The sequence below is a fragment of the Myzus persicae genome, unplaced genomic scaffold (assembly GCF_001856785.1).
Source record: "Myzus persicae strain clone G006 unplaced genomic scaffold, MPER_G0061.0, whole genome shotgun sequence".
In the NCBI taxonomy this organism is placed as follows: Eukaryota; Metazoa; Arthropoda; class Insecta; order Hemiptera; family Aphididae; genus Myzus; species Myzus persicae.
In genome coordinates, this window is record NW_019104244.1 from 453,933 (window position 1) to 471,543 (window position 17,611).

The following is a 17,611-nucleotide window of genomic DNA, read 5'->3' on the forward strand; positions in this document are numbered from 1 at the left end:
CATTTTCTTTTTATGTTATTCATATATAATGTAGGTACATTACCAAGGTAAAAAATTATAAATTATTTATTGAAAGTATGGGCTGGTAGCCCAATGGTTATATGACAAGAAACATTTAAGGGCATAGTTGTAATATTAGCATTCAATAAAATATGATAATTAATAAGAAACAAAAAATACCAAAAATTAATAATGAACAACAATATTATATTGTATTAAATTTGAAATGAAATACCATACATAAAATAATGTATTTATTCAATTTTAATGGTGTTATTTGTTTATAGATTTGTACTTCATAACTCATAAGTATATCTATTTAGTTAATAAAATTAAAATATTTTGGCAGTTATCAATCAATAATATTATATATGATAGTACACATTTTTAAGGAAAATAGGGGCTGGTTTCTGGATAATTGAAGTTGAGATTTAACTAGAGTAAAAGTATGCCAATGATGGTCAAGATGATTTTAAGAAACAATCAGATGAAGCTTAAGTACATTTCAAAAATTACATTTTTTATCATTTCACAAAGCAATAGAGAACAAATTTGTGCTTGGCAGTATTACTTTAGTCGATTCTTTATAATATAATTTAATTGATATAATATAATATAATTGATTTAAAATCCAGATTAAAGATGCCTAATCAGAACATATTATGTATAGTGATTATGTATAGTATGTTAATATGTTGGTTATTCACAATATTTTAATTTATAAGGGAGTTATGAGAATTTTTAAATTGTAATATTTTTTTACAAACTCATAATAATCGTACAAATTATATATCGTATAAACTAACAAACAAATACAGATAATTTTTTGACCACAAGTTTGATAACATAAATTTGCTCCAATTGATGAAATACAAATTTGGTTCTCTTGAATGCAAATTTACTATGTTTGTACGTTTTTAAGATGTAGAAAACACATACTGGCATGATTATCAAAACAATAATCCAAAAATCAGAAACCATGTAGAGTAAATTGAAAATATCATTAAAATATTAAAGTATATAAATATATTTTATATTTGTATAAAATATTTTAAATACATAATTTGTATAGTGAACAATGCATCAATGTATATATAAGTACATAAAATATTATGTCATACCTAGATAAATCAGTACAAGATAATATAACAACATATAAAAAAGTATGTACAAAATAAATAGATAAATAAGAATTGGTGAACAATGTACCTACATGAAGGAAGATGACATTAATTCTTGAAAATATGAAATCTTCGTTCCTAAAACTCATTATCCATCAGCGTGAGTATAAATAGTTATTAGTCGAAAATAACTAATTCTAAAGTTTACGGAGATTCTATAATAGTTTTAAAAACGGTCATAACAGATATTGTCATATTGATTTTTCAAACCTACTACTTAAGTACTTGGTGCAGCAGTCAAAGTAACTATTTTTGTAATCTAATATTTTTTTAATAAATTATGAAGTGGGCATTGAAAAATCTATATCTATTTTCCAAGGACGCCACATACACACGTTTAACAATAAAAATTGTATTACCTACATTTTCGACCCAAATAATTATTTAAACCATTATAATTTTGTTTTTGTTGTTTAGTCGGCCTCGACCTAAATTTCACACGTATCCGGCGACCGGATTAACTTCAAACCGGCGACGGGCCGGTCAGCTGGTACATAGCCGACATGTCGTCTGGTACATCCACTGGACGGGGCAAGCGTGTGTGAAATAGGTCTTATACTGGTCTTAGGCTTAACTATAATACATCATGTTGCTATTGGACATAGCGGCAGCGACTGCGACGGGATGGTCGAACTGCTCGTTTAGGGCGGGAAAAGGCTGGCCAAACGACGACTGGCACACGGCGCACTCGCACGGCCTGTCGCCGGCGTACTGAGGTATCCTGTGAATATCCGGGGCCGCGGCGTACTGAGGTCTGCTACGGCTAGCGTCGAGCTCGTTCGCAATGTTCGCATCTCCGAACGGTAGCTTGTTCGCTGAGTGGTGGGCGGCCCGATGGGCCACTAGACCCGACGATTGAGTGAACGACTTGCCGCACTCGTCGCAGTGGAACGGTTTTTCGCCCGTGTGCGTCCGGTTGTGCGTGTTCAGCGTCGACTGGCTGGCGAAGGACTTGTGGCACGCGCCGCACTTGAACGGTTTTTCTCGGGGCGGCGCGGCCCGGCGCTTGTTCGTTGTCGTCGGCGTCCGGCCGGTTCCATCGCCCGAATGGTGGTTTCTCTTGTGCAGCACCAGCACGTACGACTGGGTGAACGACTGTTGGCAAATGTCGCACACGAACGGCCGTTCGCCAGTGTGCGTCCTCCGGTGACGGACCATGTCGTTGCGCTTGACGAACGCCTTCTGGCAGAAATCGCACTTGTGCGGCTTTTCGCCGGTGTGCGCTCGACGCTTGTGCGTCTTCATGCTGCTCAGCAACGCGAATGTCATGAGGCACACGTCACAGGTGTACGGCTTTTCACCGGTGTGCGTGCGCCGGTGTGTGGTCAACGTACCCAGCTGCAAAAACGTCTTCTGGCATATGTCGCACTCGAACAGCTTCTCGCCGGTGTGCACCTTTTGATGCTCCTTCAGGTTGCAAGAGTCGATGAACGACTTGTCACACGTGTCGCATTTGAACGGCTTTTCCCTGGTGTGTGTTCGCCGGTGCACTTTCAATTTGTACGAGTCGTTGAACGGCCTTTGGCAAATGTCGCATTCCAATCGTTGACGTTCGCCGCGTTTCTTTTTCGGCTTGACCACTTCGTCACCTTTTAAAGATGACTTCTTTTTCACTTTGACAGCGCTAAATCTGTGCACTTCCCTGATGTGTTTCAATAACATAAAACTCTCGTCATAAGATTCTTTACACTTGGCGCATTTGAACTTCTGCGGTAACACGATTACGTCTATTTTCTCATTATGGCTGTTGGGCACGGTTTGTATGGGTAAGTGGACCACTGCGTTTTGTATGGGTGGCTCTTCGGTGGGCAGTTCATTTGTGACAAGAGATATATCAGGCTCGCTAGGATACCAGCCCGACCAATTATCAGTGTAGTCGTCTGCCTCCGATGTATTTGGCAATTCGTATTGATTTGTTGTCCTAGGCTGAGCTAGTGGTACAGTCGTTGGATGTTCGATTGAGTTAATTGGTTGGTGATTGTTCCAATGGGTTCGCTTATGAACTATTAAACTGGAGGATTGAGTGTATGCTTTGGGACAAAGATCACACTGGTAAGGTTTCTCCCCAGTGTGAGTACGTCGGTGAGATACTAGTATTGATGAATAAGCAAAAGCCTTGTGACAATATTCGCACTGAAATGGTTTTTCTCCAGAGTGTATTCGTTTGTGTCTAGCTAGTACTGACATACCCGTGAAAGTCTTGTTACAAATTTCACACTGAAATTGATCTTGTCCATTATGTTTAGCTGTGTGTCTAGTCATTCCATTTACACTAGCAAATGATTTGAAACAAATATGGCATTTAAAAGGCTTATCAGAGTTATTCATTTGCTTTTCTTTTGCACCGTTCGTAAATGGTTTGGTCCATTGAGGTACACCATCATGTGTACCCTTGTGACGTTCTAAACTAGCTTTTTTGGCAAATGCTTTTTGGCATATTTCACATACGTATGGTTTGTAACCAGAATGTAATACTTTATGTTTCCGTAAACTATTTGCCAGTGTGAACAACTTGTGGCAAATGTCACATTTATAAGGTCTTTCTTGAGTGTGAGTTTTCTTATGGTCTGCCAGATTTGAAGAATGAGCAAACGTTTTTTGACATAAATCACAATGAAATGGTTTCACACCGGTATGAATTCTTTTATGTATATTAAGCTTTGACTTTTGAGCAAATGCTTTTGGGCATAAATCACATTTGAATGGCCTTTCTCCAGTATGCATTCTTTTATGCACAATCAAGGTACTAGACAAAGAAAATGATTTTTGACATATATAGCATTTAAATGGTTTTTCACGGGTATGTGTTCGCTGGTGTTCAATCAGTTTATGCCTGGATGAATAAGGAAAGGTCTTATGGCATACATCACAATCTAACCACCGACCTTCGGGTCTTTTGATATGTACAACATTATTGTCTGATGAAATACTTACACTGTTTATTGTATTCATACCGCCAATGTTTTCTCTCCCACTATACACAGGCTGAATAAATGGAACTGAAAGTTCATTAGTAATTTGAATTGGATCTTTAGTGTTATTAGGATCCGTTTCACTTTGAAACCAATTTGACCAACTGTAACTAAAGTCTCCAACTGATGGTGTTGGAACACCAGTGTCCCATAAACCTGTTGTAGAAGTTGTAGGTATTTCTGAAAAAATATTTTTCTGCATAGTGTTTTGAGTATTTGAAATCTGTTGTACATTTAGGACATGTAGAGGCATATGAGGTATTTCTCCTGTATGAGTCCGCTTGTGTGCTATTAAACTAGCCGAATTAGTAAATGATCGTTCACATGTATCACACGCAAATGGTCTTTCGCCTGTGTGGTTTCTTTTGTGTATGATCAAGCCAGATGACTGTGTAAAAGATTTATCACACATATCACAATGAAACGGTTTTACACCTGTATGAGTTCGCAAATGCCGCTCCAAGTCACCACTTTTTACAAATGCTTTTGAACAAAAAATACATTTGTGAGGTTTGTCTCCTGTATGTGTTCTTTTATGTGAATTTAAACTGCTTGACAGGGAAAAGGTTTTTTGACATACCTCACATTTATATGGCTGTTCACCTGTATGTGTACGTATGTGTGCCACTAATGTTCCAGATGTAGCAAAACATTTTTGACAAAATTCACATTTAAATGGTTTCTCTCCGGAATGAGTTCTTTTATGATTTATTAAAATATGCGAATGAGAAAAAGCCTTTTGACAAATGTCACATCTATAAGGTTTTATGCCAGTATGAGTTTTTACATGACTCTTCAAACTGTAAGAATTAGAAAAACCTCTAAAGCAAGTTTCACAACGAAATGGTTTTACCCCACTATGTGTCTGAATATGTTGAATCAATTTAGTCTTGTTTGTAAAAGATTTTGAACACAATTCACACTGGTGATGTTTATATTTAAAATAAGATTCATTTTTTGACAAACCTGGCAATTTTTTGATAGTAGGAACTACTTTATCAGTAACTATACATTTCTCCTCACAACAAGATAATTTTAGATGTCTTTCTATTTGTGTTCGTTTGTAGTATACAGTCTTACATTTATAACATATATATTCTACTGGGAAGATGGTTTCTACTTCAACTTTATCCATTTCAATATGTCTGGACTCAATTGGATTTTGAAAAGATTCGTTTTGAATCACTGATGATTTTGCAATGTGTTCTGTCATTTTGTTTGTAAGTATTACTTATTTTGATCACCAATTTAATCCTCTTCATTCCACTGAAATAAAAACAAATTATAAAATATTTATATTTAATTTGTATAGTATGTAGTGTGTTAAAATTATATTACCATTAGGCTTTAAAATGTATGATAATAAAACACCACATTCGGTAGCTAAATAAATAGAACTTCAACATAGGCATGTGCACGTGGATATCAGTGTGTGCTCTTGGCCTATCCAGTTACATGTCTAGATTGTAGACTGGTAAACCTTAATCTGGGGTTACTGTTTAATGTCTGATGACACAGTAGTGATGGAGAAAATAATTTAATTTAAAAACAATTGTACTTCCGAATAAATTAAACTATTATAATATTACAATGAATAATAATAGTTTATTCTATTCAATAACTGACATTCAAAATTCCTAACATAATATAATAGTGTTTATAGGTCTATAGAAAATTAATTTATAAAAATAAGCTAATTGTTGTAAAAATATTATGTTTGGTTTTGTTTATCATAATCAGTGTTTGGAAAGAACGCCGTTCATGAATGCACGTTCAAGTTCATATTTAGTCAACGATATACTAACTTCATTCGTTTTTATTAAATTGAATGTGAACGATGTTTATATTTTAATGAATTTGAACAATGTTTAAGACGCTCAATTTATTTTCCATTTAATAAATATAAGTTTAAAATATATTGATTAATTTTATTATATAATTATATTTTCTTATTATAATTCCTATTGAAAAATTAAAAAAAATTAAATGAACGAACTAGCGAACGCTTTCATTTGAAAAAAAACACAATTGTGAAAGATTTCCTTTTTTAAGTACTGAACATAAACGTAGACAAATTCATGTTTTTAGTGAACGTTTCAATCACTGATCGTAATACACAATGAAGTATTTACATTGTATTTCTAGTTGTATGGATACAGAATAATTAAATATATTTCCAGTTAAAACCACATTTAAATTCAAGAAGTAGGAGGCCATCAAAATGTAATGTACGTGTTTAAATTATGATGAGATTACCTTATATCATTAATTCTACATATTTTTCTTAAGATAAGTAAGTGAAGGCAAAATCAAAAATTGAGAACTATAAAATCACAACCAAATGTAATAAATTTCTTACCTGAGCTAGATAAAGTTTTCATTAGGCTACCATTTGATGACCCCTTATGTAGACTATAATACAGTTAACTCTCGATTATCAACTGGTGGATTATCTGTGGTCACTGGTCTTCAGACTTCAGAGGTACATAGTACAGTACTAAAAACAGTTTTTATATACAATGATATTATATGTTTTTGTAAAAAAATAAATATAAATATATTATATTAAGTACATGAATGTTTAAGTAAAAGTGATTGTACTTTTCTAATTTTCTTTAAATACTATTTAATATTACATAATATAACTTTTTTTTTAATAATAAAGTAAAACCATTTTTGTTTCGTTTTGTATTTTTAAAATAAACAAGGAAATTGCTAAGGGATCAGCAGCTGCTGCAGCTGCTATTCTGCAGATAGTTGAGAGTTTACTATATTAGGCTATGATTTATTATATTTTAAAGTATGTGTCTTAATTAGAATAAGAAATTATTAAAAATATTTACTTGAATCTGATAGCTGATAGATTTTACCGGGAAACCATTCTAACACTTTGGAGGACAATATTGGTGGCCAAAAATAAGTAATACTAAACATTTAATAATTAGTTTTTTTTAGAAATAACAAACAAAGTAGGTACTAGCATTATTATTTCAAAAATAAATCAATAAGTGTTAAAATACTAAAAGCAAAAAAAATATATTTTTTTATACAATTAATAATTATTATGCCTTATCAATAGTTTGTTTACATTAGAGATATGCCGATAGTAGCCACAATTAAACGGTTACTGGCAAATACGGTATATGGTATCACTTGGTATAAAAGTAAATCTTAAAAGTATTCACCGGGAATATGGCGATGGCCCCATGGCGTATATTATTCAACTTTCAAAATGTGTCTGTGCCTTTATAACATTACATTATGCTGATTGCTGTGAAAAAATATGCTCCAGGCTAAATATATAATTGTAGCGAGGAGTATAGCTCATTTTGCTCCCATATACCAGTGGCTCAACTGTAAAAACAATGTCTACATAATAGGTCCCTATATTAGGTTTAATGATATTATTATGCTTTAACAATAGTTCATTTGAAATATTAGAAAAATTCCAGTGTCGGATCATTATCGAAGAATAAAATTAATTTGGACATTGGTTTAGAGCTATATTAGATTCCGAGCGGTCAGCGGAGAGATGAGTGTATTAATTTTACAATGATGTACCTATGTTTTTATTTTATTTTGTGTCTGTAATCACCTATTGAAGCTGTATACATTTTTTGATTTTCTACTCCACCATATTTTCTGATGGGAAAGTAAATCTATTTGGTAAATTAATTTATCTTTTTACTATACTTACAAAATCTACGTGCTCGTAAATTGCACCATTTTTTTCTCGTTGGTCGATTTATCACAAACTAAATATAGGTATACATCGGTTTTATTTTGGAAAATATCATACAAACAATATTCACTTTAATATTTTTAGATATTTTACTTTAATTGAATGTACAAAAAAAATTAAAAATCCAAAAAATAAATAAATCGTAATCAGTTATAAGCGTTAACGTAAAATAACTTGTTAAGAATTGCATCTTATAATTCTTCTTAAGACTTAAATAAAATATTACGATCAACATATTAGAATAAATCGTGAAAATGTAACTGTAACTATTATTTTTTGCTATGATGATTTACTATCTGCATAAATTGAAATATATTTATACCTGCATTACTGCCGTGTTTATATCTTTAGATACGAACTTCGATAGTTTTGTTTTTATGTATGCAATTTGCAATTTTGTATCTTATTTTCTTTTTCAATAGGTTCTATTTGATGTATGTTTGTACATGTTAAAGTTTCAAAACTTTCAAAAATACAAAAATATTTAAGTGAGCTGTTTAAAAAGTATTTTCCTAATTTCACTCAGTGAAATGACTCACAGGAATTTGTAGCCTTTCACATGGTAAATTGCACGACGCCCAAATAAATTGTGGAAAAATTGCGTCTTTGTCAATATAATATTTATCAATTAGTCAATAAGATAATCATTAAATCGACTGACACATTCATCCGTATATTTTATACCTATAAAATCATTTGCAAAGTAATTGCTCTGACTCAAGTAGTAATAGATTAAATATCCACCTTAACTATTGTCCAATTTCAGTTGAATTATTCTTATACTATACGTCTATACTCGTTAGATAAGCCTGCATTTTGAATTTTACTCCACCACGTACGAGATGTATAAAAACGACAACTATGTAAAATAAGAGTAAGCCAAACAGTAATATTATAGCATCATGTAAACTTTTCTCAAAATCTACAATTCGTAGTTTTGGATTGAATTTAATTAATAATTGGTTTACAAACATCAATAAAACCTTTTAAAGATTTTTCATATACCTACAATAGTTTCTTGGCAAACTTATGGAATATAATGTCCACTATTTACTGCGTGAATTGTAAATAATTGATAAAAACCTCGGACAGTAAGAAAATGTGCAATCTATTAATATATTTTCTTGACAACAGATGAACTTTTAATTAGTTACCAGATGCTGTTATATTATTTTCAAAATCAGTTATTAATAAAAAGAACTTCACAGTTCTATGCTCGCATAAGTCATAAATATACACTTTAATCATAAAAATATAATTAACTTGTACACTTGACTTGAATCACGCGTGTGTCATAGTGTATTTTTACTTCTTTTACTTTATTTGACATATATACCTTGTCAATAGCTTTTAATATTTATGTGGCAATAGCATTTAAAAATAATTTAGTAATTCACTAGTATTAAATTATTTGTATTTCAAAGCTAAACCTAAGCAAAATTGTCAGCTAGACGGCAGTGCATATTTTTTCACTGACTAATCAACAAAAATTGAAAAAAATCAAATTTGTCAAAAAAAAACATTTAAATATCATTATTTACCTATTTGTTTATTTTTATATTCTCGGGTGAGTCCTTTTGGACATGAAATGATACTGCATTACTGCCACTTGAATTATATATAAATACAATCACATAAAATTATGGTATACACCCGGAGTCTTATTAGAATTTTATGTATGTATTTGAGATATCGATAATTTCAAGTTATCGAGGTTTGAATTATGTACCGAAGTCCGAGAGTCAACTGTGTTATTATGAGGTCTCACTTCATAAACGTCGTACGACATTAATTTCACAATATATTTCAAATACCCACAAACAACATCTAGCATATCGGCCTGAAAATATATCATCTTAACTAAGGATGAATTAAATTATAACTCATTGTTTGCAACGCATATGATACCATATTATAATATATCAAAGTAATGAAAAAAAAACTCATTAAAACGGGAATCGGTGTGAGGTCATAAATAATAATTAATAATATTATGTAATTATCACGTGGGTAATTACAAAATTCACATTAATACCACAAACGTGTAAGAACAGAGTTTAGCTTTATTGAAGTTTGATGTAATAGGCCATAGTATTGGCGACGTATAAACCTGGACAATAAGATACAATATTATACTATACATTGTTATGTTAGATAGTTAACGCATTAGTATTGTACAAGTGTAACTTGTGTAGGTAGTTAGTATGGTTGTACACTTGTGCAAGTAGGCCTATCTACTGCATGACTATATTATATAAGTGCATAATGCATATTATACTGTTTTATTCTTTGACAAGATCGTAAATAGTTTTTAACATTTTTATTATTCTTGTTTTGTATTATTTTAAAATTGAATATTTTCAATATTTGTGTAATGTAAAATATACTTATTAGTTATTACATATGGACTTAATTATATTAAATGTATATAGTAATTATACAAGGTGTCTACTGTTTAACACCTAATAATTATACTTACGAAATCAGTCCATACTTTAACTGATTTTGCAGCCGGTTTACACATATATGGACATATTATGGTATAATATGTGCTTCATTGTACCCATGCAACATGTTAGGTACGACTTTGTACGAGAAGTAAATATGGCCTAAGTATTTTTGTTTTATAATCAAACACTCATATATTTACATCATAATAATATTTTCACACTGTTGTTTATTCTTAGTTATGCAATAAAAATTGAATATATTATTGTTGACGTCTGCGCCTATAGAAATATTATATGCGATGTGCCTAGAATAGGTACCTATCACAAGTATTAACTATTAATGTTTTTAACTTTCTGCCAATACGATTGATTTATTATTGTCTATATTGAAAAATTTATCGTCGAATCTTTGGATCGATTCTATTATGCATTTCCATTGAAAACTACACTTGTAATTTTTATTTGTCAAAACCACTGTAAAAACAAATATTTGTTGACCTACGTATAAATACAGAGAAATGTCTCTCAAGTACCTCAGACTCCAGAGTAACCAATAGAAAATTCAAAATTTTAACTCAAATACTTTTTTTATATACACAAATAAACAAATAATATTCAAAATGTGTATAAAGTGAACAACTCCGTGTTACGGTAATTAAAACTTATAAATGTAAAAAAAAGATTTATAAATGTTAGTATAATATTATGGAATAAAAATGGCGAATCAGTAACCATCACAGAAACCGTATCGTTGGCGGACCATTACATGGGTTGCCGGTCTGCATCACGGCTTTTTCTTCGTCGTTTTTTTGCTGGCGGTGGCGAAAGCCCCGTAAGGGCCGTTGTCGAATTTCCCCTGGAACCCAGGTCCCGCTTTGCTGGTGGCGTCGATTTCGAAACCGATTGGCCTGCATCCGTTGTTGGCCGCGTACTTTATCTTGATGGAAAACTTGACCGGGGCGCCGTTCTTTTTGCCCAGCTGTTCACGCGTCCACTTCTCGAACTCGTCCCAGCGGTTGAGCAGGCTGCTCTGCGCGTTGATCTTCCTGTTGACGCTCCGGTGCTGCGGCACCAGGTTCCATGTCTCGACGGGCCCGCCGAAAACGGACGCCACCACGTGCCCCTGTTCGTCGTCCGACTCCCTGTCCAACTCGGCCATCCGCCTCTTCCACTTGTCGCCCGAGAAATTCGTCCTGGTCGTCGACAGCACGTACAGCTCACCCTTCACGCCGGAGGTCACCGACACGGGATTGCCGTTCTTGCACGTCACCGTCGACGTAGTCACTTCGATTTGGTTCTTGCCGAGCAGCGTGTACTTGGTGGACGCTCCGACGTTGACAACGAACACCGCCCCGATCAACAGCAGTACGGTGCACGTCACCTGAGTATTCACGTTGTCTCTCCACGTCATCTTGAAATATCGGTGGTCGACTTTGGATAAAATAATATCAATATGATAGCGTAAATTAATATCGAACCGGACTGATCGAAAACTATGTTACCTGCTCGGAAAGTATTATTAGTTACGGTATATTATGGCGACACGTTTAATGAATAATGACTATAAAATAACTTAAAAATATGAGTACCTAATCATAAAATTTGATTTCGTATATAGTTATTGACTTGCAAAGTGACACTACCTGCTGTTCTCACCCCACGACCGTATTTATATCGTGTTAGTGACGGACAGTACACTATTGAAAAAGTATTATCGAATTATTCGATTGTCTGCCGCAATCGAACTATTCTAATCGAATAAGTATTTAAAATATTTGAATCATAATTTGATAGATTGCTAACTGCTAAGAATCGAATACCATATTCGATAGTGCCCATCGCGGCATCACTAGTTCACGTGCAGTGGATTGGTAGGTAACTTGGTACGCAAATCACGCTGTAAAATACCAGCAGGTACCCAATTATTATTTATTATTGCCGTTGTGGGTTTTTTCCCAGTGAATTCGGATAAAACGCAATATTTTAACGATAGGGAATCCCACTGTGAATAAATAATAATGCAATTTGTAGGTACAACGAGTAATATTATAATTATAATATACGGTAAGCTCGCATACCATTGTATCAGTGGACACTGGACAGTGATAACTGATAATATATAATACTATATAACTAAATAAGTATGTTACTATACGCATAGTTTTTTTTTTAAATTATACATTTGTTTTATTATCTGATATCTAAGTCACTAGACACTAAGTAGTAAGACCTAATCGAAATTGAAATTCAGCTGCTATATAATAGTTAACATCGTGCACAAGCGCATGCATTATATGTAAATATGATTTTCAAGGCTGGGAATAAACGAGTTAAATTTAAAGTTAAATTACTTTTAAAATAATTTAATAACTAAATAATGAAAGTTGTTACTTAATAAGTTTCTTTTTTTAAATGCAACTTCTAACTTGCCGAGTTAACTTTTTCCATGATAATATACAATTACTATTTTAGAAGTTACTAATCAGTATTCAGTAAATTAATTGTTAGTTGAATAGTCACATTAAATTAATTTTTCCAAACATAATATACAAGTCCCCCATGGTTTTAAAATATAAATTGTTTGTACAAATTATTGTAAAAAAAAAAATGTCCAGATTTTAATGAAGATCAAAATTACGTAGAACGAAGGTACATATATAAAATATAAATACAACTTTATATTAGTGATTACTGAATCGACTAACAAATAACAAGTACCTATAAACAACGAATAAGTACATAATATATTACCTATATAATGTATTACAATAACTCAAGTATAATACTATAATAACAGAATAATATGTATGCAGTACTAATTAGTAATTACTATGTGTATTGAACAGGAAAGAGATACGGCTAATGGTTTAATATTACTTTTACCTATATATATTTTTTTACTCTGCACATATACATTTTTGTTTTTGTGTGTACACTTTTAATTGATTAAGTTATTATGCTTTAGCACAGGTTGATTGTAAATATTCAGTTAAAAAAAAACTAATAATCGTTTACTGAGCCAAGTTACTGATTCTTTCTAAAAAAGGGAAAATTAATTTTCATTAGTAAACTTAACATGTTAAAAAATTAGTTTGATTTCTCAGCCTATTGATAATTTTATAATATAAAAATTTTTATATTTATTTAATGTGTATATATTTACAATATTACTAATACTATTCCATTAAAAGTTTTATAAATTTATAATATTATGAGATGTAAAACAAAATTCATACTCATATTCGTATTTTGCTTTACCTCCCAGTTTTTATAAAGCTTATAGAACACTACAAAATACTGACAAATAGGAACTACGAAATTAAATAAGTAAGTACTAATAATACAAAATAAGCAAATAAAGCGTATATAAGCGATAGGTCCGCTATATATAATTATTGTGCACTCAAAATGGAGGGAGATTATACGTGGTTAAAACTTTCCCCAAAAATATGTTTATCGCATATTTTTATTCATTACTTTCCTAATTCCTAGATTTATTTTTAGAACAGCTATGTACATGATCGTCTTATGAAAAATAAGTCTAAATTAAGTGGTTTAATAATTTAGTAATCAAGTCCATTTCAAAAATAAATTATGAAGTACTATAAAATTATTTACTACTTTAGAAATGTATATTGTACAGCAATACTTTGAATTATAATAATGAATGGCATTAATTTTGTAAATGAACAATCAATAATAATTATAATGAATTACAGTATCATAATTATTATCCCCATAAATCGGGGAATCGAGAGAAATTACAACTGGTCTCATAGTCCATTCATTAATTTTAATTCAGAATTATATTCTGTAATATCATAATTAGGTCCTTAAAAATATTTATAATTTTATCAGTAATATGTCGAACGATCATTATCAACACTCGGGGTAGGCATCCATAATAGTTCCTATTTTTAAACTATCACAATGTAGAAACTATGTGCAGAATTTGCATAATATTTGACAAATTTGAAATTAAAAAATATTGACATTATTTGATAATATTGATTAGGTAAACGATATTACTAGTCATTAATAACCATCTAACCACACTGATAGTATCATATGGTAACGCAGTACTTAGCGTAGATAGGAATTATTTTCAGTATGGAACAATTTACCACTAAGTAGTCAAGCTTAATTCAAGCATCGTACTAATATAGCTATAACTAGAAATTTGTATGAAGGTGGCCAGTTGGATGGTTATAATTATTAGTTAAGGCATAAACAATACAAATAGAGATTTTATTTTATAAATACTTATTACTATACTACAAATATGAAATATTACGTAGGTAAAACTAATTTGTATACATTTGAAAAATATTGACATTTCATCTATACCTATTTAATGTTATATTATGATAAATCGAAGCATGTCTTGACAGTATAATACTATAATATTTTCTTGTAGGTTTCTCGAAAACGTTTTTAATCAACCTTAAGTGTGGAAAACCCCCCGTAAACAGTGCAAACACCTACTACAGTAAATTGAAATCCATTCTTAAAAATAAAACTTAAATATTTTTAAAGTAATCCTTACTCATCATAATAATATTACATAACATCACCTATAGTAACTACCTATATAATTGTATTGGATACTGTAAGTACTCATCGAGGTTATTAAAAGTTTATTACTTTGAAACTAAGTTCGATCGACAAATTCTGATTACACCGTACGTAATATAATAAAGATTTTCCAAAAAAAATTTCAAAAATCGTTTGGGAGCTAAACTAAATTTATGATACAAAATAGTAGTAATACTTTACATTTTAAGAAATAACTTTTTATGGGAAAAAGGATAGGTTGCCCCAGGGCACAAAATGTTCAATTATGGCCCAGGTATTTGAGTGGTTCACTGTGGTTGGCACTTATATACTTATATACTCGGTAGGTCGATACTACTTAACTTCGCAATTCGAATATTTCTTCGGATTTGTTTTGAAACACCATACGTAGTGCTGACCACAGTACTGAAATATTGGAAGACGAACCCTTTGGACCCACTAATTATGGTATTAGTGTATTACACCAAACTTATCACAAAAACCCACTAACATGTTAAATTACCATAACTTTAAATTATGCCCAACTGCAAGATTACTCCGTCGTTATTTAGCATACTAAAATACCCAAATTAAAAAAATAGTGTCAGGTAAACTATAATTATATAGATAAACAGAATGTTCAAATAAAATTTTTGTGATCCCCATACAGAGTTATTGTTGTAAAATATATAAGTACATATTAGTATATTACGATAATATAGTCATCTAAAAATTTGTAATTATTTATTAATTATTATTATATTCATACAAAGTAACATAAAAAAAATTTCATACAGGACACTACAGTTTACATACAGCTATACCGGTTATTTTAAGACATACATTTTTAATGGTTACCTTATGTGAAAAGCTTATTGTATATTAAAAATATATGATTGGATATTTACATAATATTATTATTACTAATTTCTTAAATATTATTTTTCAAAAACAGTCATATTCTACGAATTTACTAATAACCTTAAAATTACCTCCAATTCAAAAAGTAATAGAGAATACAATAAAAAATAATTGCATTAGTTTTTTTTATTTCTGAGAATAAAGCCCAATTATATAAAATAATACTGTGTACCTATAATAAATCTAAGAAATCAAACTGAATGATAAGACTAAAAAAAATATTGATTTCTATGATAGAAACTAATGTATAGTACCAGATGTACTCCCCATATGTTAAGTAATCCGCGAAATAAAACAGTAATAATATAAAACAAAATTATGAGTATCACTATAGTCTCCACTCGCTATGACCGAGAAGTCACGGCTTCTTGCCTTTCATTGCCGCTTGCGTTTCCGCGACAGTACTGAAAGGATCGTCCGGCCTGTTGTCGAATGTGCCCCTGAAGCCTGTGGAGGGTTTAGCGCTGGAAGTGGCGTCCACCTCGAAACTGACCGGCCGGCAGCCTCTGGCATTATCGTAATTCACCTTGATAGTGAATTGAACCGTATTTTTTCGTCCGATCTCCAGCAGCATCCACTTTTCGAATTCATCCCACCGGGCCATTATGTTGCTCTCCTTTGAGAGCTTCCGGTTCACACTCGCTTGCTGAGGCACCATGTTCCAGCTGTCATCGGACGGGCCGCCGATCGTGGACGCCACCAGGTGGCCCCTCTCGTCACCCTTTAACTTGTCCTTTACTCCGTCCATTGCGAAGAATTGCGTGTTGCTCGTGAAACTCTTCCGCGGCGCTTTTGACTCGGACGCCACGCCCACCAACTTGACGGGCACTGATAACGACTGTTTATTCAAACACGTCCGTTTTTCCATGGTCACGTCCACGTAACCATTTTCCAATAGCTGATATCTCTCACAGCTCACCAACGTCACTGCTGCCGTACCTAGCAGCGTGACAAACGTAAGTAACAGCATGACATGACTACTGCTACTGTTAATATGCTGTTATTTGTAGGGCAGCAACACACTGCTGCAGGTTACAATATTTGTACTACAGTTATTGTTATTTGTCACTTCTGTTGTTTTTGTTCTATGGACGAACAGTTTTACATAGTAGGTTTCCTGCGGAGTGACGATTTTAGATAATTATATAAGGACGACTCCGAGCTGTACTAACACTGTATGTGTAATTGCAAGCGAATACCTTTTGCAAGTCAACACAATCGCACAATAAAATCGTTTTTGATTAGCAGTTGTATTTATACGATGCAAATAAAAAACAAATAAACACAAATCTGCAGAATATATTTTATGACGAAGATGTTTAACTGGTTATTGTGTTATAATTGATTAAGTAATTGTCGTGTTCGTTCTTGTCGTTATTTTTATTTTCCTGTTAAACACATTATACCGTGTGTCCGCAAAAACAGCTTACACTGTATTTTAATTAAATTACCTCTCATATTACCCAGTACCCTATACATATTTTTGAATTCAGTTTGCGGTACATACAACTAGGCTATTGGACCATTAATCTCCCGCAGACAGAGTTCCAAAATATGTGTAGGGTACTGGGTAATTTAGGCAATTGAGTTGTCCAGCAGTTTTCGCATATACATACGGTATAAATATAATAAGATATACAAGAGTAATATTGCAAAGCATGGAATTAGTATATTTGGTATAAAATATAGATAATAATAGTTAATGGAAAACAATAAATATCATTAATTTTAGTAGATTTCTGTATCAAGATTGGAATTATTATACTTTTTTGTGTTTAAAATACCTATGCC

The 17,611-nt window shown here is 32.1% G+C and overlaps 3 protein-coding genes across 4 annotated transcripts; all 3 read right to left on the bottom strand.

The window, feature by feature from the left end:
- Positions 1-1,093: 1,093 nt before the first annotated feature.
- LOC111040414 (zinc finger protein Xfin-like) lies at positions 1,094-7,168 on the bottom strand. Of its 2 annotated transcripts, XM_022324339.1 has the most exons (3): positions 6,997-7,168; positions 6,513-6,650; positions 1,094-5,419 (listed from the first exon to the last, which is right to left on the bottom strand). In XM_022324339.1, the coding sequence occupies exon 3, from the start codon at positions 5,364-5,366 to the stop codon at positions 1,752-1,754; it is 3,615 nt and encodes a 1,204-aa protein (XP_022180031.1). In that variant the 5' UTR covers positions 5,367-5,419; positions 6,513-6,650; positions 6,997-7,168; the 3' UTR covers positions 1,094-1,751. The 2 variants fall into 2 exon arrangements, with proteins under 2 accessions (XP_022180031.1, XP_022180032.1); XM_022324340.1 differs by lacking the exon at positions 6,513-6,650.
- A 3,745-nt stretch (positions 7,169-10,913) lies between these two features.
- On the bottom strand, positions 10,914-12,010 carry LOC111040427. The gene is made up of 2 exons (XM_022324349.1): positions 11,848-12,010; positions 10,914-11,776 (listed from the first exon to the last, which is right to left on the bottom strand). Exon 2 carries the CDS (start codon positions 11,754-11,756, stop codon positions 11,130-11,132), a length of 627 nt encoding a protein of 208 aa, XP_022180041.1. The 5' UTR covers positions 11,757-11,776; positions 11,848-12,010; the 3' UTR covers positions 10,914-11,129.
- Positions 12,011-16,178: 4,168 nt separating this feature from the next.
- LOC111040419 lies at positions 16,179-16,790 on the bottom strand. The gene has a single exon (XM_022324344.1). The coding sequence runs from the start codon at positions 16,788-16,790 to the stop codon at positions 16,179-16,181; it is 612 nt and encodes a 203-aa protein (XP_022180036.1).
- Between the last annotated feature and the right edge of the window lie 821 nt (positions 16,791-17,611).